This window comes from Oryctolagus cuniculus, chromosome 6, assembly GCF_051225735.1.
Source record: "Oryctolagus cuniculus isolate XC-2025 breed Fujian yellow rabbit chromosome 6, ASM5122573v1, whole genome shotgun sequence".
Classification (NCBI taxonomy): domain Eukaryota; kingdom Metazoa; phylum Chordata; class Mammalia; order Lagomorpha; family Leporidae; genus Oryctolagus; species Oryctolagus cuniculus.
Genome location: NC_142872.1, coordinates 17,776,771 through 17,796,104, shown reverse-complemented (window position 1 = coordinate 17,796,104; position 19,334 = coordinate 17,776,771). Strand labels below are relative to the sequence as shown.

Genomic DNA, 19,334 nt, shown 5'->3' with positions numbered 1-19,334 from the left:
TCCATGTACAGTTGTCTCTCGAACCCAGAGGGGACTGGTACTAGAACCAATCCCCACCCCAGTCAAAATCCATGGATGCTCATGCATGTTATATACAACAGCAGAATATTAGCATAGAGCCCACACATACCATCTCATACACCTTAAATCACCTATAGGTTACTTATAAAACCTAACACATTGTACATGCTGAATAGATAGCTCTTGTATTATTTTTTTTAAAGAATAATGACAAGGCCAGCGCCGCGGCTCACTAGGCTAATCCTTCGCCTTGCGGCGCCAGCACACCGGGTTCTAGTCCCGGTCAGGCGCCGGATTCTGTCCCAGTTGCCCCTCTTCCAGGCCAGCTCTCTGCTGTGGCCAGGGAGTGCAGTGGAGGATGGCCCAAGTGCTTGGGCCCTGCACCCACATGGGAGACCAGGATAAGCACCTGGCTCCCGCCATCGGATCAGCGCGGTGCGCCGGCCACAGCGCACCAGCCATGGCGGCCATTGGAAGGTGAACCAACGGCAAAGGAAGACCTTTCTCTCTGTCTCTCTCTCTGCCTGTCAAAAAAAAAAAAAAAAAAAAAAAAGAATAATGACAAGAAAAAAAGTCTGTAAATGTGCAAAACAGACAAAACTTTATTCAGTATTTTTGATCCAAAGTTGACTGAACTTGTGGATTCAGAAAGCACCAGCACAGAGGGCTGACTGGAGTCCCTAGAGCCCATCCTGCTGGTGTTTACATTGTGTGTACCCAATCAATCAATGTTAACTCCAACCCAATTGAATCACCACTGTGTTGATCTGATTTCCCCTACCAACAAAAGGAGAAGATGACCTGATAAAAAAAGAACAATGAATTCCTTCACCTGCACAAGTAAAGTAGACCCTTGCTTTACTTGTAAGCACAAGCTAAGCTAAGCTCCAGGGTGCTGCCACCCTCCTGGGGGCATCTACAAGCTCTCCCCACCCAGCTCTGGTCAAGAAGTCACCATTGCACAGCCTTCTTCCACAAGGAGAGCCTGGCAGGTGCACCTTGAGGCTGCTCAGCTCTCCTTCCCCAACCACAGCCCACAGCGCCAACTCTCAAAGTCTGGGGAAGAGGATTCTTCAGCACAGGAGTCCTTTGGCAACTCCTGGTGAAGAGCCACTTCAAATACCTGAGAAGTACTGTCACCTCTGAGCTGGGGAAGCCAGCCAGGAAACCTCAGGAAGCTGTGACGGCAGGGCGGGGCAGCTGTCCCTCCCAGCTCAAGCCTCCAGAGTACGACCCATTGTAGAAGGGTAAAGGGGTGAGAAACTTATTCTCCAGAAGGAGCTACTCTAAAAGGAACAGTTATCAAACACAGGTATTTGCATGAAATCAGCCCTTTTTGCCTTCCAGGTAAACTGACTGCCAAAAATTAGGATGACTGATCCCTGTGTTTCCACTCCTTTTGGAAACTGGCAACAGTTCAAAGCAGGCTGTGCTGTGTTTGCCTGGCAATAAAATCTGGATGGAAAGGAGATCCTGAAAGCTGAAGGGAGAATCCTGCACTCTCTTCCTTCTCCATCCACAAGGGCGCCCGGAAGGCACAGCAGTGGAGGGCACAGCAGAGTTACTGGGAGGCATCCCCAAGAACTGAGGAAGCCCCCCCAGATTGCCCTAGGGGTTAACCAAATCAAGACATCAGAGCACAGAGATGCAAAATACCCTTAAAGAGACCAAACAGCTCTGAGGCCAGGGAGAGTAGACCTAAGCTGATTAAACATATTACCATATCTAAAGGAAAACTCTTTCTGCTTCCAGGGACCTGGGTCAGTCCAAAAATCTGGAAAAAGGAGAACTGCAGAGGCAAGTGCTAGAGGTGTGGGGGAACCCCTTAACCTGTCTGGTAGGAGTTAAGGGTTATTTCTACCAAGGTCACGTCAAGCGTGACAGTGCCAGTGGAAATGTCTGCCCTTCCAGCAGCGCAGTACCACTGCAGAAAACAGCAGAGATACTGGGCCAGGGAAGGCTGGTGCCGTGAAATACTGACCCCCTCTCTCTCACTGCCTTGCTTGGATCCATATTCCCCACACTGTGGAGCCATTCCAGGAGTGAGGTGCAGCCAGAAGAGGAAGGCCTGAGCACCCTTCCAAGCCCTAGTAGCCCAGTGCAATTGCATCCAGGCTGCTGGATGCAAGTCCTGCGTCCAGGGGTAACAGAAACATACCTTCTCAGGGTGTTGACAATTGTGTTAGTAAAGGGCATTCCCACCCTGTGTGTGCTCAGTGCTGCTTCCTTTTGAAAATTTCCCACCAGCCAAGGCCATTGAGATCAGTTCATGATTATTCTCTAAGATGTTTGATAATAAACATGTAATTTTTCTTATTCAGCATCATTAATCAAAGGCATGCAAATGAAGGAGGAATCTAGCAGAGGGAAAACTGGCACAGGATATAAGCAAAAGTCCTTCACAGTTCCTGCCAGTGGATACAGAAACTGGCAACACCGAAGTCTTAGAAACAGGTACAGCTCTGACCTAGCCATTCCGCTTCTAGAAATTTAGCCGTCCCTAATTAAGGATATGAACAATCATTTAACCACAACATCTTTTGGAGTACTCCATAATAGGTCAAACTTGGAAATCATACAAATATTCCAAAGTTGAGGCTGGTTAAATGTCTATATAATGCAATAATACAGTGACATTCACAATACATCAGAGAAGGATATTTCCTGACCAGGAAAGACACAATGAATTTTTATATTCTTTGTCTGGCTTAGTTGTAGATTCCAATCTTTTCCTATGAACATTTATTACCATACACGGCTCTGGGTCTGAATCAGAGCTGAGGAGCTGTCCCTGCCGCATTAAGGACAGAAGCCATGGTTGGAAGGACGACGAGGCACACACTGAGACAGCCAAGGACTTCCAGGAGGCACACGGGACTTCTCAGCCACCCAAGTGAGTGGCTGCAAAGCCGTGCTAGCATGGGCTCTGCAGGTCCTCAGCTCAGTCAGTTCTGACGTCTCCCAGTGACAGCACAGCATGGCCTCTATTCTGCCCAACTTCAGTGCCCCAGCTCAGCCAGCAGAGGAGCCCTTCTAGTCGTGGGTACAGCTAATGTATTTTTTAATTTTCCATTTTTTTTTTTTTTTATTTTGAAAGAGAGATACGGAGAACCGGAAAAACAGAGAGGATCTTCCACCCACTGGTTCACCAGGCTGAGCCAGGCCTAGGACAGGAGCCTGGAACTAACTCCACCCATGTGGTGGCAGTGACTCAAGTACTTGAGCTATCACCTGCCATCACCTCCTGGGATGTGCCTTGGAAGGAAGCTGGAATCTGAAGTGGAGTCAGAGTATCCAGGTACTCTGATATGACACGCAGGTATCACAAGTGGTACATCAACCCATCCCATGAATTAAATGCCATCCCATGAATTAAGAGAAAAATTAGTGATCTCTAAGGGACCTACATACAACAGTTAAGAAACATCAATTGCAAACTGCATCCCACCCAACATTGTAGAATATTCTAAAGCGTGTTATGAAATACCAAACTTCAGGGCTGGCCATGTGGCACAGCAGGTAAGGCCACTACCTGCAGTGTCAGCATCCTATATGGGCACTGGTTCAAGTCCCAGCTGCTCCACTTCTGATCCAGCTCCCTGTAATGGCCTGGGAAAGCAGTAGAAGATGGCCCAAAGTGCTTGGGCCCCTGCACCCACGTGGGAAACCTGGAAGAAGCTCCTGGCTCCTGGCTTCAGATCGGCGCAGCTTCAGCCATTGTGGCCAACTGGGGAGTGAACCAGCAGATGGAAGACCTCATTCTCTCTCTTTCTCTCTGCCTCTTCTTTTCTCTGTGTGTAACTCTGAATTTAAAGTAAATAAATCTTTAAAAAAAGAAAAGAAATACCGAACTTCTCCCACGACATCTCAAAATGAATCAGTGAGATGGAGAGGTGAGAGAATAGGGAGTTTGACAATGAAAGCACTCTACGTTGTGACCCAGGCCCATTATCAGATCTTCTTAACATGAAAACCCCCTCCTTTTTACACAGCTCATCAGTCTGTGGGTGCACCTGAGAAGAGGCTGCCCTCTAGGAAGCTGCTTGGGGTCAGCTGCAGGAAAGACATCTCCGTTCTCTTCTGTGCCCCAAGTCCAGTGACTCCTGACCAATTTCAGCGGGATATTTATTGGAGAATTGCAATTAACATTGTTACATCTGGCCTTGAATCATGTTTCTTGAACAGCTGTTTTCTACTTATGCATTGGGAGACTTTCAGTAGAACAAAGGGACAGAGGTAATGCGTCCCTCTTCACAAGCCAAGAAAGAGCTCCAAATGAGAGGGAAGGTTCCAAGAAGCGCCGTCTCCCCAGGCTGCCACCTCATCTGTGTTCACTCAAGCAAATCGGCACTGGAAGGAACAGGTGAACCTCAAAGGGGTGAAAGTGCTACTTACGGACACACATCTCCCTGCTTTCATAAAATCCAGGACAACACTGGGATTTGCGCCTATACATGGTTTTCTCCCCGTGTCGATAGGCTGTCCGGTAACTAATTCTACACAAAGTGGAAAAATCACAGTGTTAGTTCTTTTGAACAACAATTTGATTAGAATTGATTTCTATTTTTAAAAGCTATTAAATATAACAAAACTATGAAAATCAAAGTGCTTCAAAATAATAAGAAATATGGTATGTATGTCTTGACAAATATTACACTAACTCTTACCAACTTGGTAAGAATATATGAGGATTCCCTATTTAAACCAAACTGTATTTTACTTTGAGAGATCAGACATTTCATGATTTCCCTACTCCATTTATCTTGAAGTAGCTTGAAAAGTACTGATTAATTTCATATATGTTACCCATCCAAGCATCATTCACTTATATACCTCTTAAGGGAAAAATTCAAAGAATTCCTTTAAAAATCTATCTGCGTACATATTTTCATCTCTTTAAAAAATAGAAAGCAAATAGAAAAAAGGCTTTGCCATTGAACTAGAACATTATTCATTCACTGATTTACAGAACACACATGTGTGATAGAACTTCTTCTCCATTGTTCTCAATAAAGCTATTCTAACCATTGGGGAGATAGCAATGAGCAACATACATTTGCTCTCAAGGGAAATTGTGTTCTACTAGAGGGGAGATGGAACTGATAGAATTTCAGTGAAGACACAAAGTAAGCAAATAATTAGGTCATGTAATGATTAAAGCATATAATGCTTAAATAGTTCATGTAACGATTAAATGCCACGAAAACAAACAAAGCCTATGACAGGGATAAGCATGTGATATGGAGGGAGGGAGTGCTAGTGCAGAGGAAGCAGTGAAACACGGCTTGTATGAAGACATGACACTGAGTGTGACATCATTTAATGCAGCATAAGCAGGTGCTACATTCAACTCATAATTCATACTACTGTAAGTATTTACCAAAAAGAAATAGAGTTTTGTATCCACATCAATAATAATATGTAGCTTGTGTTACTTAAGGGGCAAATTTAAACGTACATTGAGTCAGATGTTCAGTTAGACACATTCTCTTCATGCATGAGGACATTTAAGACTGTCTCCCAGAGGTATGCGCGACACAAAAGCTGGATGGATTCCTGCTAACTAAGCGAATGGGACAGCAGACACTGTGTCTACACGAAGGGCATGGGGTACCACCCTGCTTTTCTGTACACGTGACATGCAACAAGGCTGGGACCTCAGCAAGCCCACAGCAACTCCCCCCTGAAGGAACGGATGCTCATTCTCGAGTACTTAATCTCTGTCTCAGACTCCATGCCCATTTAGCCAACTCACAAGCACATCAGAGCTCCTAGTACCTGTGTCGCGTGCATTTAAACCAGTTGAGGATGTCAGTGCAGCTAGTGTAGTAGACCTGATCAAACGGATGTGGGTAGGACTCCTGCACCGTCACTGAGTAGCTGAAAAGAAAAGGAAAAAAATGAGCAGTCAGTATTTCTCTTTATTATACTAATGTTATACTCTGTCCTGAAACACAAATCTAGGGTAAACTATCTCCATTTGCAACTCTATATCGACTTTTTTTTTTAAAGATTTATTTATTTATTCGAAAGACAGAGTTACAGAGAGGCAGAGAGAGAGAGAGACAGAGACAGAGACAGAGAGAGAGGTCTTCCATCTGCAGGTTTACTCCCCAGATGGCCACAACAGCCAGAGCTGGGCCGGATCCAAAGCCAGAAGCCAGGAGCTTCTTCTGGGTCTCCCATGCGGGTTCAGGGGCCCAAGGACTTGGGCCATCTTCTACTGCTTTCCCAGGCCATAGCAGGGAGCTGGATCGGAAGTGGAGCAGCAGGGACTCGAACCAGTGCCCATATAGGATGCTGGTGCCTCAGGGGGCATCTTTACCTACTATGCCACAGCATCGGCCCCTGCACCAACTTTTTTTGTTGTTTTTTAAGATTTTAAGGATTTTATTCAGTGAGAGAAATGCATAGGAAAACGAGGGCTTTAATCAAGGGAGAAAGAAGTCCAGAAGCTAAGTTGGGTCCATACCAGGCAGAGAACGGGCCAGGAGTGAGCCTCATGGAGCAGGCGTATGGTTATCACAGCCACAGGTAGCTTAGCAAGGCAGCAAAGTGAAGGCAGAGAGCAGGCTACGAGCCACATGGAGCAAGCATGCAGGCAGGGAAGCAGAGAGCTGGTGGCCAAGGCCATGAACCCCTCAGGGCAACAAAGGGAGGGCCCATTGTGTTCCAGGCATTTTATTTACTCCCAAAGGGTGTGTGGTTAGGTAGTCTGATTGGCAGGTCACGCCCACTTTTAAAAGAGGATCATGGGGCAGGCATTTGGCCTCGCTGTTAGGACCATGCTCCTACATCTGAATAGCTGTATCCAGACTCCAGCCACCTGCTAACACAGACTCTGGGAGGCAGTGGTGAGGCCCAGGTAGAATTCCTGCTGCTCATGCAGGAGACCAGGACTGAGTTCCCACCTCCCAGCTTCTTTGCTGCCTGAGTCCCAGCCGTTACAGGCATGTGTGGGGTGAACTAGTGGATGACAGCGTTAGAGCCCCATGTTTTCACAGGTTTTTTTTTTTTTTTTTTTAGAGTGTCAAATGGATCAATGCTAACAACATATTTAAAATACAAGAAGTCATGCTGTAAAGTTCCAAGGAAATTCTCTTTCACTATTCCATACAGACCCTAATATTCCTGAATTTAAAACCACCACGCTCTATACTTTTCTGTATTTAATTCTCTCCCTCCTCGTACCTGGGCTCCAGAGATAACAAAGACCTTTCACAAGAATTTTTCACTCTAACATCTGCATGTAAATAAGAAGCAGAATCAGCAAAGAGACAATTCAAGTATTCATAAGTGAGTGCATTTGGTGACTGGTTTGGAAAATTCAGAGAGAACATACTGTTCTGGTGGGGACTTGGAAGAATTTTCTCTCATGTGCCTGTACCACTCCTCAGGCACTGAAGACTACACACAACATCTAAATAAAAAGTGCACAAATATCTTTAAACCCAGCCCAGTTCCAAACATATGGCCAGGACTATTAACCTGAAATAATCACACCAACAGCTTGCTGCTACTACTTAAACAGTCTGTTTTCCAGTACATTTGTACTGACAGCTTCTTGTTAAAATAAAAACATGCAACCCTTCAGGCACAGGAATGTGGTGAGAAACACCCATGAAATACAAAGAGCATCCAGTGTTCAATTCCACACTTTTCAACTGTAGTCTATTACATGCTTTAGAGTTTAGCACCTGCCTACAAGAAAGTCTGGAGAATCTTGTTTTCAAAACCACTCATTGTGCTTAAGTCCTTTAAAGATTTCCACTAAACTCCTCGACTCACACTAACAAACAAAATGAGCCATGATCACTGACTCCGCTGCTGCAAATCAATAGTCCAAGTTCATTAACAAGGACTATTGACTAAAGAGGGTGCATCAAGAGTGAAGTTGAAACCTCAGCTCTAAGGATTCAGGTTAGACAGAACCTTGTGATTGGAAGAGCTCTGTGATGCTGGCCTCACAAACAATGGGCTTTCCTTCTGCAGCTGGTCTGTGGTAGTCATTACGGACTTGGGCTTAAATAGGACATCCCTGAAATCATCATGCCATTCACATTTGTGTGCGTTTCAGCTGTTGGGATATTGCAATTTAATTTCTAGGTAAATTTCAGCATCCTCCATAAAGGTCAGACAGATGAAATGCACTCCTTTGAAAAGATAACTGGATCCAGGGAACACAGGGTTATACTCCTGATCTGAAGCTGAGAAACTGGGTGACCGTCTGCAGGTAACCTCGCGTCCCTGGGTTGTGATTATGACACCTTAAAAGAAGACAGTCAGGGGGCCGGTGCTGTGGCATAGAGGGTAAATCCGCCATCTGCAGTGCCGGCATCCCATATGGGTGCCAGTTCGAGTCCTGGCTGCTCCATTTCTGATCCAGCTCTCTGCTATGGCCTGGGAAAGCAGTGGAAGATGGCCCAAGTCCTTAGGCCCCGGCACCTGCATGGAAGACCTGGAAGAAGCTCCTGGCTCCTGGCTCCTGGCTGTAAATTGGCGCAGCTTCAGCTGCTGCTGCCAGTTGGGGAGTGAGTCAGCGGATGGAAGACTTTCTCTCTCTCTCTCTCTCTCTCTCTCTCTCTCTCTCTTTGCCTCTCCTTCTCTCTCTGTGTAACTCTGACTTTCAAATAAATAAATAAATCTTTTGGAAAAAAAAAAAAAAAAGAAGGCAGTCAGAGATGTTGTCAAAGACCCCTTCCCATTTGGGATCCTGAATTTCAACCCTAACAGGTGCTCCTTGTTGCTACCTGCAAAACCACATTCAAATGAGGACAGAATGTCTAATTGCTCCCATGCTGTGACATAACTCTGTTTTTGTAAAAGCCAGAGGCCCCCTATGAAATTTTAGTATTCTTGGGAAAGTCATATCACACTAAGATGTTAATATTTTCTGCAGATTCCTGAGATCCAGACCGATGCAAAAATCTAGCTCTTCCTTAGCAATAGTTCTTTCTTTCCTATCCAGCTGGAAATAACTGAATCTTGAGGCAGGCCATAATACATCTCTGTTCCATTTCTAGCAGAGAGCAAAGTGAGTAAATTATCTTTGTGTATTGACCTGCTATACCAACTCAGTCCCACCACACCGAGTAAAGGAACAACTGAGAAACCACTATTAGTGAATGCTAGTTGGATGAAAAAAATATTCTGCCAGGTTCTACAGTGCCAATTTAGCTGAACTGCAGTAGCTTCTTGGACTAGACTGCATAAAGAACTCCCAGAAAATTTCAGAGGCCAGATCATGAGGCTCAGGTCCGTGTGCCTTGCAGAGCAAATATGATCATCACTTCACTAACTCTATGTGGGTGAGGACTACCACATAATCATGATTCCATAAGCAAATATGACAAAGGTTTTCACCCATTTCTAGCAATCTGAGATTGTCTGAACAATGCTCAAATCCATAGCTAACCCTCCTTTTGCCTTTTGACTCTCACCAACAGCACTCCCAGGATTCCTCTCTGGGTTTAGGACATAAAAAGACTTTTCCCTACAGAAAGGTTAACTAAAGTATGTGGGATTTCAGTTCAACAAACATTTATTGAGCAATTTCTTTTTCTTTTTTTTTTTATTTGAAAGAGTTACTGAGAGAGGGAGACACACACGTACACAGAGTGGGGAGAAGGGGAGAAGGGAGGGAGAGGGAGGGAGAGGGAGAGGGAGATCTTCCATCGACGGATTCACTCCCCAAATGGCTGCAATGTCCAAGGTTGGGCCAAGCCACAGCCAGGAGCCAGGAACCAGGAGTTTCTTCTGGGTCTCCATGTGGGTACAAGGGCCCAAGAACTTGGACCATCCTCCGCTGATTTCCCAGGCGCAAATAGTAGGCAGCTGGATTGGAGGTGGAGAGCTGGGGACCTGAACAAGAGCCCACACAGGATGCTAGCATGGTCGGTGGCAGCTTAACCCTCTGCACCACAATGCCAGCCCACTTGAGCTACATTTATGTGATTTTTCACAGTACAGGAGCTCTCAATACATAAAACACTAAATATAATGTGATACAGCTTTCTAGAAAAAATATATACAGGGAGCTGTTGCAGTGGCGCAGTAGGTTAATCCTCTGACTGCGGCACCGGCATCCCATATGGGCTCCAGTTCTAGTCCCAGCTGCTCTTCTTCCATTCCAGCTCTCTGCTGTGGCCTGAGAAGGCAGCAGAAGATAGCCCAAGTGCTTGGGCCCCTGCACCCACATGGAGACCCAGAAGAAACTTCTGATTCCTGGCATTGGAGATCTGGAAGAAACACCTGGCTTCTGATTGGCTCAGCTCTGGCCATTGCAGCCATCAGGGGAGAAAAACCAATGGGAGGAAGACCTTTCTGTCTCATTGTCTGTAACTCTACCCCTCAAATAAATTAACAAAATCTTTAAATAAAAAAAGAAAGAAAAAATATAAACTGTGTGGAGCAAATAGCAGGATAAAATTCACTACAATTTGGACATTTCTCCTCAATCTTCAGCCTTCCCGTTATAATTATGATGATGTTCACATCCAATTCAGAACCAACTGAGTATAAATTACTTTTCATACTGACCAGAAACCAAGACTTCCACTCATGTTTATGGAAGAAAAGTGCTAAGCCTTTTCAATTCAAATTTCTTTTCTTTCCCTGTGTTTTTTATACATTTTTCTTTTCTCTGCAGTCTCAATCTCTCTCTCTCTTTCATGGCTGTAAAGCATTGTAAATCATACTCCAAAATTTGGAAAGCAACTTCTCAGAAGAGAGACGGAGAGAATTTTCTAGCTCTTCCAGTGGCCACTGCCAGCTTTATGCTGTGCTTCTGTGTAGTGTCCAGGAGTTTTAGTTTTTGGTGTGAGGATTGAAAAAATGTTTCTATTATTATAATCATGCCCTCTAAATATTCCTGAAACCTACTTTTTTAACTCGAGCATGTAAGTATTTTCCATGTTAGTAAAGTGTCTTCAAATCCTCAGTGACTCAGTAAGGACAGTCAGTCAGTGACTCTCCCTAACTCGCTCAGTATCCGTCCATCTGTCATTGGACAATTGGGCTGCTGTCACTCTTCCAGGGGCCTGCTTTCTGGGAGCTGTGGGGTGGCATCAAGAAGGAAAATGTCTCTGAGAATAAGTCTGCCTGCTCTGAGCGTTATCACTGCTGCTCTGGCCAGTGCCTGGGCTGCTGTTGGGATTTAATTAGCTCCTCTGCTGGCAGTCCAGACCTCCACGCGCATCAGCTGCTGCTCCTCAGGTCACAGGGAAGGAAGGCACCTGCTCCACGGTCTAGTCCATTCCCATTTCCACCACAAACGAGCAACACAGCTTCAGGGCTGGTGAGGCAGCCTGGAATCAGCACTAACAACAGGAGCCTCACCACCGAGCAGTAGAACATGGAGAGCTGCCAAAGCCCTCGGTGAGTGCATACAAGGAATCCAAGCCCAGCTCTGCACCATTTCAACACTGAGATGCAGAACTCCTTGTTTTCTGCTTGTTTGTTTAATCTTCTCAAACACACTGAAAACATGTCAGCACCATGATTTTCACTTATTAAATCTCATCCGGGGAGAAACCCCAACAAGATTTCATTAAAGGTCAAAGAACGGGGGCGGGTGGAGGGGAGTGAAGCTGTCATCACTTGGACAATTTCCAAAGTCATTAATTACATTTTATCTGCCTAAGTTATCTTGTTACATTAATCAGATATGGTAATAATCATCATTTCTTATCTCTGCGCACTTCAGGACTGCTAATTCGATTACTGCCTCTTCTGTGTTAGTGATTGGAGGTTGTGGCAGAAAGGGTTTCTCTTCATTTGAGCCTTCCTTAGAAAACCCGCCACAAGATGGGAACACTCACGCTCAAGGTCAAAGGTAAGGGGATGCGGATAAAGGAGCAGGTGAGTCACGGAATCGCTCGTTCCCCAAAAGTGCCGAAGTCTTTTAACTGAAAACACCCCTGTGTGTTTCACATAACTTAGTTTCTTTAATTTTATCTTACATATGACTTAGAATTACAGTTGCTGCGCTCAAAGGTGACACATCTTTCTTTGAAGATGGACACTCAGAAATCCCTGAGGACACAGAGGCACTAACAGGACACTTGCACATTGCAAAGCTGAGTGGGCAGACAAGTCCTCCAGGGATTTTGTTCAGGGGCAGATGCTGACTCAGTAGGACCAGGTAGGGTCCCTGAGTCCGCACTTTTCAGAAGCGCATAGCCCAGCTCCACTGACCCAAGAGAAGCAAGGTTCCAGGCGGTTCCGTGGTCGGGGCTGTTGGGTTCAGGTGGTTTTCATCACAAGAAGTGCCCAGAGGAGCCCTGTGGACCCTACCACCAAGAATGATGTCCTCAGAGACAGTCTTCCTTTCTACATTTCAATTCAAGCCCATTTCAGCTTTTGCAAGTACAGGAGAACCTGTCACCTGCACCTTCATTTGACCATTTTAATTTACTCTGCACCTTCTCCATTCTTGTCAAAACAATTGTATTTGCTTTACCTTTCCTCTAGGAATCAAGATCCGGCCTGATGAGAGAAAAATCTATCAATATAACGATTACAGCTGTCAGTCTTATTAGTAGTACATAGAAAAAATACAATCAAGAAAAATAATGTCCATCACTTTCCTATTTATCTGCACTTAATTTCTCTCTCCCTCAGTGCTATTTTAGACCCTAGTCCAGTCACATGTGCAACTGTAGGATTCTACAAGGCTTACCAGTTAAGGTGCCCCTTGTCTGTTTGCCTTGCCCACTCTCCATGGTCCCCTCCTGCTCGCTACAGATGTCTGTATTTGGTCATTTCCTTCCCTACCAGCGAATGAGTTCACTCATTCAGCAATTAGCAGCTGAGCACACGCCACATGCAAGACAGGGCTCAGAGTGGAAATCAGCAGTGGTGAACGAGACAATGGAATTCTGCACTGTTAGCTCTGGCTAAGCGTTGAGCAAGGAACCAGGACCATATTATCAGTGGGTGCTGGACTACCTGAAGCCTTGAGGTTTCTCCCCTTAGAGAATTCATCTGTTCACATATCACACTGGATGTCCCCAAATCTACATTCGCAATACTTCTAGGCCCATATTTCAAAAACATTTTCTAGACATTCCATTGCAAAACCACACAAATGCTCTTCCCTCTCAGATCAACTCTCTTGTTTTTCCATTTGCACAAGGTCACTAGAGGTGCTCTGCTTTACATCCTGCGATCCATGTTTTCTCAAGACCTATTGACTCGTATCCCATAGCATCTCCCAAATTTGACTTTCTTTCTACCCCAACACTATAATCCTCAAAGAAATTCAACCACCAATGGTCTCTCCTGTTTCTAAGTTTGATATGTACTCATTTATGTTTTCATTGATTATTATTTTTAATAGATACTTATTATGAGCTTTCATGGTGAAATGTTTTATATGAGATGCTGGAAAGATGATAAAGATAATTAATAATAGATCTTTCACTTGAAACTCTGCATAATGTACTTGGTACCACAAATATATAGGACTTCATTACATATACACAAAGTTTCATACTGATATGTAACTTTACTGACTGATCAGGTAACTGTGTTTATGCTATGCTGATTGTGACACTGCCAACAGAGACTGGGACAAGTCCCTGCTAGAAAACAATGCTTGGAGTGAAGAAGCTGCAAACCCCAAGAACAATACACCACTGTGCTGAGAAGGCTCTAGGCTTCGGCATCCTAACAGTGGGTGACAAGGATGATTATCCTGGTGGTAAGGGTGACAGCAAAAAGAAACCAACAGTTTCACACAGTTGTACTTACAGATACTGATAATACATATTACTCTCCAATACTTAATGCCTTCTATTTGCTTAAAAACCTTGCATATACACTGGTATTTTCATTTTTTATTTTATTTTTATTTTTTATTTTTTGACAGGCAGAGTGGACAGTGAGAGAGAGAGACAGAGAGAAAGGTCTTCCTTTGCCATTGGTTCACCCTCCAATGGCCGCTGCGGCCGGTGTGCTGCGGCCGGCGCACTGCGCTGATCCGATGGCAGGAGCCAGGTACTTCTCCTGGTCTCCCATGGGGTGCAGGGCCCAAGCACTTGGGCCATCCTCCACTGCACTCCCTGGCCACAGCAGAGAGCTGGCCTGGAAGAGGGGCAACCGGGACAGAATCCGGCGCCCGACCGGGACTAGAACCTGGTGTGCCGGCGCCGCAAGGCGGAGGATTAGCCTAGTGAGCCGCGGCGCTGGCATTACACTGGTATTTTCAAGAAAGATAATTTCTTCGGGTTGCAAGTGGCAACAATCAGAGCAGGCTGCACTTGACTGCACTGCCATATCCCTAGATGGGTTTGTGCTATTTTCGTGTTCCAAAGGTGTCTACAGGACACCTGAGGATGATCAACTGTTTATAAATCTGTATTTTCTATTGCAAACTTCCCAGTTCTGGACACTATATCATCTGCCTTCAGATTAGCTATGCCACCTGACCCTCCTCCAACATGGTAATGACTACCCATGTGCACAAGCCTTGGCAGTCCCCTGGGCACTGGTTTTAAGCTACCTCCTATTCAGGGAACTCCTCCCAACCAAAGCTGTCCACTCATGTTACTCAGTTCTTCTAGAACATCCCAGGGGGTACTACCTCCATGCATCCTCCAAAAATCAGGTCTCCCTTTCCAAGTCACCTACAACAATTTTTTTAACCTATCCATTGCAACAGTTCAGTTCAACACATCATTTCATGCTGCCTTCAATGGCTCACTCATGGGTTCCCATGAATTATGTCCAAGTCCTCAAAATTATAGCAGACAGATTCAAATAAGGGATGTCTGAATTTCCTTAGGGAAGTCAATTTAATCGAGTTATAAATGTTCTCTCTGGATCTTACGTTTGCACCTGTCCTAGAATCAGATATATCAAGTTTTTCTTCCTATGCTATACACCCTATAAGATCTAGGTGAATAACACCACCCAATTTATTAGATATAAGTAATGATTTTTACATAAAAGCATTTCACAATCTCTTCTCAGGTTCAGATTTTATACAAGAGGCTGATAAAGGCAGGAGAAAAGGAACTTCTCAGCAATTATAAGGATTTCTCGGGCTATTTTCAGAACTATTACCTTTCCCAGTGGCTACACACATTAGGGTCTTCAAGATTCAGAGGTGACGCGGTTCCAATCCAGTGGCATAACAATAAACAGACAAAGCCCAGGCATGAGTTCAAAGAAATAACCATTTTTTTTTCCTGAAGAGCAACCTACAAGGAAAAAAATTCAGATTAGAGCTGCATTAAAATGACCCAAACAGAATTCTTTTCAGTATAGCAACAATTCAATAGTACCCGTTGTCGCTAGAGCGGAAACATGCGTGACAGGGCCCATATTTAAATAGCCGGGTGACCAGATTTCATGGTCCAGGAAAGAGAAGTAGTTCTCATGTTGTCAGGGTGCCTACCATTTTGCAAATTAGTTAAAATGTGCAAATCATCATTAATTGCCACCATAACAAAAACCATTCTCATGCATGCCAACTGACATTAAAGGAATCTACCAGAACAACCGAGAGCAACACAGGCTTCCAGATTCTCTCCCCAGCAAGATTTCCTCTCTGGGGGAGGAGGAATCTGGCCTCATTTGTCCAAGAGAATACATGATGAGACAGAAGCTCCACTGGCTCTAGAGAGAGGCCCCTGAGACCCCAACTGAGCTTTATTCAATAAGCTATTCAATGTGCCCTGAACACGGACTCCATCCCAGGCACCCTGGAAGAGCTGGATCTGAAAAAAAAAAAAAAAAAAAAAAAAAAAAAAACTCAACCCCATTTCCACCCAATCTGATGCTCATCATTTAGTAATCAAGACAGAAATTCATTAAATTTAGTGCCTTGGTTTCTCCATCTGCTGAAAAGAAACGAAGGCAACTATCTTATCGTGCATTCTAAAAACTAGATTAAAATTAAATATATAGAAAAAAGTGTCAAGAGGTAAGCGTTAGAGAAATTGAACTGAGAGAACACAAAGCAACACATCTAGAAGCTTCGAAAACAGGTAGACTGGTAAAGGTGACAGAAGACAATAATATCCCAGACAGAGGGACCTCCTCGAGGTGAGGTCGAGCCAGGTGCACAAATAATGCCTGGTAGGACAAAGGAGAAAGAGAAGGAGAACTTAGCAGTGGGGATTTCATAAGCCATTGGTAGGTATGGGAGCCTCAACCAAGAATAATAGGGTACAGAGTGACAATGAAAAGGCAACTGGTCGTAGGGGGCACTGTTCCAGAAAGATGAGGTAAGACCTGACTGCGAATGAGCTGAGGGAGCAGCACTGGCACCCTAGGGAGCTGAGTGGCTCTGGGAGACTTTGGGAGGTGGCATCAACAGAACTTGATAATGGAAGGTGGGAGCAAGGGTCAGGAGAGACTTTTGGCTTAGTCCTTTGTGGGGATGGTTGGCTCTTAACAGAGGTGGGAAGCAGAGATGTTCCCCACTTCTGAATGTCAAGTTTGAGGTTCTGACGATAGATTCAAGTTGCAGCCAGTTGTTTGTGTTTGTTGAACATCTGTTGTGTACCATGCACCACCAACTGGACCAGGCACAGTTAGGTAATGGTTGTAACAGCATGAGCCTGGCAATCACCCATATTTATTCGCTTCCTGTAACTCAGCACTTAGCAAAAGGGAAAAGTTCAGTCATCGTACCACGTCATCTATCATTAAAATGGCCTTGAAATCAGAATTAGCTCATCCATGTATTCATCAAAAAGAAAATATTAAGTAACGTGTCCATTGGTAAACCAGTGAAATTAGTAATGTTGGTCTAGATTATTAGACGCAAGCACTTATTTTTTGGGTGAGAGGGTTGGCATTTTGAAAAATTATACTAACTTTCCATACTTTGAGGAGACAAGATTCTTAGTTGGGAACTGAAAGCGCTGAAAATAACCATGTAGTTTGAAAAAAAAAAAAATAGCATTATCTAAAAAAATAATTAAAAACATTAATTTAGGAAATTGTTTTTGCTTCAAATTCAAAGGGACAGATCAAGCACACATTAAATTCTTGAAAATCAAGATTGCTTAGAAGGGCAAGTATTTTAAGGACATTTAGATGATCTGTCTCTGATGACACAAAGGCTAAAGCAAAAGAAAATGTTTGAATTGGAATAAGGACAAAATATAATAATTTTATAGTATAATTAAAGCATGCATAAGCAACGAGGAGAGCTTGTGAAATCTTTTCAAAGGGTATTTAAATAGGCACTAAATAATTCCCAAATAGAAAGCACAAACAGGGCCAAAGTGTAGCCTGCAGACCAACTCAGAGTACTGCTATTTTTCACAAGCTAACTATCATGAAGCGACAAAACCTGAAGCTTATCTAGCTAAAGAAGCTATTGCACTAGCAGGAATGAGTAAAAAGGATGACAATAATACTAATAGTTAACTTTGCCTGGCTGGCCACTGTGTGCCTGACACAGCACTGAGCACTCTGTGTGAATTAGCTACTTAATCCTCACAGCAGCTTGGCCAAGAAAGGGTTTTTATTGCACCCATTTTACAGTCGAAGACCCGTTAAAAAAAGAAAACTTTAATAACATTTAGTTGTAACAAATAAGCATAGCAAATGCCTCCCCCATCTCACTGGTTTTCTGTATCAGGATACGTATTTCATTTCAATGAATTGTGAAATTTGTATATAAGTGAGCATTCTTCACTCAAAGACAAAAATGAAGGTTGGCACGTAGGAATCTGCCATCTACTCACACACAACTAACCCAGATTGCAAAGTTTATTTCCTGAGTTGCCACCTCAGATCCAAACCGTCCATTTACCAACAAGAAATGTTTAGTCTACGGAGTTAGAAATTGCTACAAGCAATGAATCACACCACCAAAGAAAATAAAGAGGATGTGTTCTTTAATGCAACAATTGTGACCCTAATCTTCTGGTTTCCTTTTGGCTTTGCAGTTGAAGCATGGCTCTGTGAATGGCTTAGCAGACAACAAGCAAAACTGGGTTTCTCCTTATTGCTTTTCAAAGTTTGTAGAAACATTTCAACTGCTTTGTAAAATGCAGGTGCCATGTGTGGAAGAGAAAATATCAGCACATTAAAATACATGTGTGTGTACAGTGTATATAGTATATATATATTTAGTTTCTTAGTTCCAAAGCATTTTCTTAATTGAAATTAAAAAACTAAGTTCTATAACAATTTGTATTACAGAAAAAAAAGTAAGAAGTTGCTAGATCAAGATGCAAAAATCACACACACGTAGCTGATGAAAATGGCTAGAGAAAATAAAGCAAATGTTATATATTGTGGTAAGAGAATACATCTTACAAATATGCCATTAAACCATGAAGGGGTAAAGAAATACCACATTTCACTGTATTCAGAAACACACATTATCCTCTTATTCCATCTGAATAAAAACACTGGTAAAGAACTTAAAGAAGTTTTTATAAGTATTACATATACTCTTCCCCTGTTTTATTCTTTTTCCTATTGGTCTTGGTGAGTAAATGATTTTTTGAAACATTTCCTGTAAACCTGTTCTCAAATAGGGAAAAGTTCAATTCATTGTTTTTCCTCGGTTCTCTCTACTGTGTTGTGTTATCCTGTTACACTACAACTTTCCATTTTGTATTGCTTATAAAAACAAAATATAATTTAAAAAAAACAGAATTATTTCAACTGAAAAAAGCGACAACACAGTGGTGATTGGTTTCATTAAAAGGAATATTTTGAATATATTCAAAGCTACCCTCACCTACCTAGTCTCCATCTTCAAATAACTTTATATGATTCCATTTAAAAATATTTAAAACATTTAAAAAAAGTCATTTGCATGAACCCCCTAGTGCCAAACCTGATTGCATCCCAGATCATTCACTTAATTATTATGGAAAAATCAAAACAGAAAATCAGTAGTACTGATTAGCATTGCTAAAGTGCTCCTATTAGATATCAGGAACACTGCCTGCAGAGTTAACTCTTGCTGTTCAAGTACCTTGCAGCCCCACTGGAAAGACAGGCTTTGCATATTCGGCCACAAAAGCCTCAATAAATAATTAGGTTGAATAAAATCCTTACAATGAATCAATGTGGGTTCTGATAACAGGCAGTAGTTTCTTTATCAGTATATTAAGGGCAAATAAGTAATGGGGTGTTGACTTACTAATTAATTTTTGCAACAACAGAGGGATAAATGATTCCAGATAATTCTCTGTGGCTCTTCTCCCTTCTCCCTTCATACAATTATTAAGCACACACAGAGAAATACCATGGGTGCCCCTCACCCTTTTTTTTTTTTTTTTTTTTTTTTGGTTATACTTCCAAGCGCTAAGATCCCCTCACAGTCCTCCAAATTA

At 43.3% G+C, this 19,334-nt stretch overlaps 1 protein-coding gene across 3 annotated transcripts in view; it reads right to left on the bottom strand.

The window, feature by feature from the left end:
• Positions 1-19,334, bottom strand: part of MEGF10 (multiple EGF like domains 10) — a 171,349-nt gene that overhangs the window by 108,909 nt on the left and 43,106 nt on the right. For all 3 annotated transcript variants that reach the window (XM_051844159.3, XM_002710085.6, XM_089334908.1), the window contains exons 2-4: positions 15,088-15,224; positions 5,800-5,901; positions 4,417-4,517 (exon numbers count right to left, since the gene is read on the bottom strand). In XM_051844159.3, the coding sequence (XP_051700119.3) occupies positions 4,417-4,517; positions 5,800-5,901; positions 15,088-15,203 (319 nt within the window). In that variant the 5' untranslated portion in view covers positions 15,204-15,224. The remainder of the gene's footprint in view (positions 1-4,416; positions 4,518-5,799; positions 5,902-15,087; positions 15,225-19,334) is intronic.